The following is a 4,161-nucleotide window of genomic DNA, read 5'->3' as shown; positions in this document are numbered from 1 at the left end:
ACGAGGGAAACGGACATAAGCTGCAGCACAGGAAGTTTTGCACGAATGTGCGTAAGAACTTCTTCACGGTGAGGGTGACGGAGCACTGGAACAGGCTGCCCAGGGAGGTTGTGGAGTCTCCTTCTCTGGAGATATTCAAGTCTCGCCTGGACGCCTACCTGTGCGACCTGGTGTAGGGAACCTGCTTTGGCAGGGGGGTTGGTCTCGATGATCTCTAGAGGTCCCTTCCAACCCCTACAGTTCTGTGATTCTGTGAATTCAGACAGCCTTACCAGTCTTAGCTTGTACTGGCCCTGTTGTCACTGAGCATCTTCTCCCTCAAGTTACCTTCATTTCAAATACATAATGGACTTATCTATAACCAGGGCTACAGCAACTTAAATTTAAAACTGTGCATGTATTTTAATAAAGAGGCTCACGCTGTTCAGTGAGGCTTTTCTGCCCTCAGTGTATATTGCTCAGCAGTTCAGCTGACAGAACAATCTGAGATGATCTGCATACATTTTTGTTTTTTTTCACTCATACACCTTGCACAGGATCGAGACACGGACAAAAAGAGAATTGAAGAGCTTCTGGAGGAGAATATGGTCTTGGAGATTGCACAGAAACAGAGCATGAATGAATCTGCACACCTAGGCTGGGAACTGGAGCAACTGTCTAAAAGCACAGATCTTGCTGATAGTGAGTACCAATTGGGGTTGCTGGTGTTGTGTTTCTGTTTGTGGTCGCTGAAAAAGTACGGAGGTCACTTGACTGCAAAGGGAACAAAAGAGTTCAAGCTTAGGAAGTTCATTTGGAGAATTTCCCTTTCTGAGCCATCTGACTTTGAATTTAGTTTCTGGGAAACTTCTAAAATGTATTCCTTCGAACTTCTTTTCTTTATGAAATCATTAAAAATGTTTTCTTTTTATGTTGGTTGTCACTGAAAGAGTGACTCTAAGTGAAGTGATAAAAAGAAATTTAAAAAAGAAAGCTTTGTAAATGACACAGCAGAAATGTCACACTGAATATGAGATACTTCTAACAGAATGGCAGGGAGGAGTCTGTGATCTTTAGTATTCTTCAGTACAATTAGTGCAGACAGTTAGCTAGTCTTTAAATCCCAGGAAGTAGTGTATGCTGAAGTCATTTATTTTTACTAGATACTGAAAAATGTGTATGGGTAGAATAACTGGCTGATTATTTTTTTGAATGGTTGATTTGATTTCCATAACCACCACAGACATAACTAATGCTCCCTGTGCTAGTCAGGTTTTATCGTTGTTTGCTGTGTCTAACATCTATTCTGTTTATAATACCAGTCTAAACAGCAGTGTTATAGAGAACTTGGGAAATACAGGATATTTCATGGTATTTGGTGTACAGATTGTATTGATTTACTCACCTGATTCTGCTAGGACTTGTATATTTGCATTTGTGTACCAGGAATAATTTAACTGAAGACAGAGGCAAATTTGAGCAAGCAGATGGCCTGTTTACAGTAAAGCTATTTAGAAGAATGATTTTGTTTTCTAAAATAAATCTGAGTTATCTTTTTATGATTAATATCTACTTGTTGCTTTCGATAAATAATCGAATATAATATAAATAATCATGCAAAGCAGGTTCACCTTAGTCTTAGAAATGAATGGCAGTCAATTCCTCCTTATTTGTAATCAAGGATATTGCTTAGTGAAATAGGGGAAAGCACTGTTGCCTCAAAACTTAAGAATTCTGTTAAACTTTTTTTCAGGAAAACACAAAACTTTCTGATTTTTTTGCTTGTTTCAAATAGCTGCTTTTGGCCTCTTTCTCATTTGCTTTATTCAGTGACGTAGTAGAAGAAACAATGCTAGTTTTGTTTTTCAGTTTTTCTAGCAGTAGAATTCTAGAATTTTTCTTATTACCTGAAGAAAAGACAAGTAAGCAGAGCTGAGAACATTGGTAATCAGTAATCTTTTGTATTGGAAAAAAATAAGTGAAGAAAGGCTGATCTTTAAAAAAAACTAACAAAAAACAAAAATTCTTTCACAGCAGTGTTGTATTCTTCCAGAGATTCTCTGTAAGAAGTTCCTCCTCAGTGCACGTTGCTATCCTGAATACAGCTATCATGTGAAGATAAGAGTCAGTTTGCAGAGCTCTTCTGGAAAACCTCCTGTTGGATTTCAAGTAGAGTCTGCAAGGGAAGAGGAAAGCTAAAGATTTTACCTGTTAATTAGGAATCTAATATTTAGGTTCCAAAATAATTAAAAAAAAAAAAAAAAAGGAAAACTCATTTAGATGGGTTTTGTTTCAGGACAACATTGTACTGAATTAAACACCAGGTGATGCTCTATCAAAGGCACAGATGGGATTTTAACATTCTCAGAAACTTGCCAGTTATAAAATGCTCAGTGTGCTTTGTGTAACGGTGCTGATTATTTAGCAGGAATTAATAATTTTCTGAGACTTGAGGACAATGTTAAAAGTCAATTTCATATTAAATGTAATTTTGTGGTGAAGGGTAACAATTATTTCATGTGGAACAGAATATTACTTTTTTTAATTATTCAGTTGCTTAGTAAAGAAATGAACAGAGCAATGCAGATTTTATTGCTGCAGTTTAAGGCAAAGAAGTCATGAGACTTAGGATCTCCAAACATTCAAAGTAAATAATCTCTGTAGTGAAACTTGAAAAAATGTTGTTAGTTCTAAGACTTCAACTGAAGAAAATTCTCTAATCCACTTTCTGATGGCTTTCCTGTGCTTATGTATCTAGTAGGAAAATATTCTCCCTGATTCAGCATATTCTTGGTAAGTTAGCTGTGAAGGTGAGCTTGGAACTCAGTTTTTTTCCCATGGCTAAATATGATTAAGTACCTGAACTTTCATTGTCTGCATCATCTTGATGTTTTCACAGACACTTCTCAGTGTTTTATTTTCTGGCTCGATTTATTTCCGCTGATACAAATATAAAAGAGTATCAAAGCATATTTTGCTATTAATATAAATTTTACTACTAGCAAAATTAAAGTGACTTTAGGAGAGTTTAGGGAGCAAGTAGCTTTGAAAACATTTATCTGTTCAGGTACTTCCCTATTTATTAAATTTATTGATTATCATCTGTAGAAATTAATTCTAATGCTTATTTAACAGTCAATCTGTAATGATAAGAGTTTGACTATGATTGTCTTTGTAAAAGTGAGCCTTAAGGACCTAGAAAGGAAAATACTGATCAGTTGATTAGAGCCATCTTCCAATTTTCTTGTTTCAACAGCTAGGAAGTCCTTTGTGTTTGAGCTGAATGAATGTGCTTCAAGTCGCATACTGAAGCTAGAGAAGGATAATCAGAGCTTGCAGAACACAATCCAAGAGCTGAGAGATGCCTCCTTGGCCTCCAGAGAGAGCAGCCTAAAGTTTGTGGAACTGGAAAAGGAAAATCAACAGCTTAGCAAAAAGGTAATCCTTACTTACAGGAACAAACAGAGCTCTTCAGTTTTGAGCACAGTGTGTGCAGGCCTTTACAGCATTCCTGAACAATGAGGGATTCACTGATACTCTCCGTAAGACTGGGCATGTTTCTGGCCTCTTCTAGTTAATCTTGTTCTGACAATAGCGTATTCTATTACCTTCTACTTTACCATCTACTTAAGTACCTCATTGCAAGCAAAAGTGACTGTTTCATAAAAGCAGCCTTTCGGTGCTCATTTGCCAATAGATTGTACTGTTGGTTTTGTCCCTTTTTGTCGTCTTCTGGCTGTCAGTAATACTTGGTCTACCAGGTGAGGATGCCACAGCCCTTTTGAAATTTTTTTCATTTGAAAGTTTTAATATTTTCACGTAAGTCAAATAAAACAGAATTTGCTGTCCATAGTCCTGGATCAGCTCTTAGCTTGTCCTTTTGGCCCTTAGGTATTCTGCAATATCTTCTTCCCTGCAAATATCTGGTTTCTTTTAATCCCAGGTAGCAAACATGCCATCACTTTTTACATGTATTTGTCTATATTGTACTGTATTATTAACTGTTAGTTCATTTAGCTCAAATGCCAGCTCAGCCTTTGTGTGAAACATAGTGGTCCATTCATCTCCAACTAAGGGATCCATTTTTGTCTGGCTATTCTAAACTCTGATGAGTTGAGCCAAATGGGGAAAAAGAATGCTTGCCAGTCTGAATATAAAAAAAAAAAATTTCCCTGTCTTTTT

At 36.7% G+C, this 4,161-nt stretch overlaps 1 protein-coding gene across 1 annotated transcript in view; it reads left to right on the top strand.

Moving 5' to 3' along the window:
• Positions 1-4,161, top strand: part of TRIP11 (thyroid hormone receptor interactor 11) — a 308,569-nt gene that overhangs the window by 273,391 nt on the left and 31,017 nt on the right. The window contains 2 exon segments of the mRNA XM_031553780.1: positions 537-681; positions 3,236-3,417. Coding sequence (XP_031409640.1) covers positions 537-681; positions 3,236-3,417 — 327 coding nt within the window.

Source organism: Meleagris gallopavo, chromosome 5 (genome assembly GCF_000146605.3).
Source record: "Meleagris gallopavo isolate NT-WF06-2002-E0010 breed Aviagen turkey brand Nicholas breeding stock chromosome 5, Turkey_5.1, whole genome shotgun sequence".
Taxonomy (NCBI): Eukaryota; Metazoa; Chordata; class Aves; order Galliformes; family Phasianidae; genus Meleagris; species Meleagris gallopavo.
Note: the sequence above shows the minus strand (reverse complement) of the source record. Positions and strands in the feature narration are given on the sequence as shown.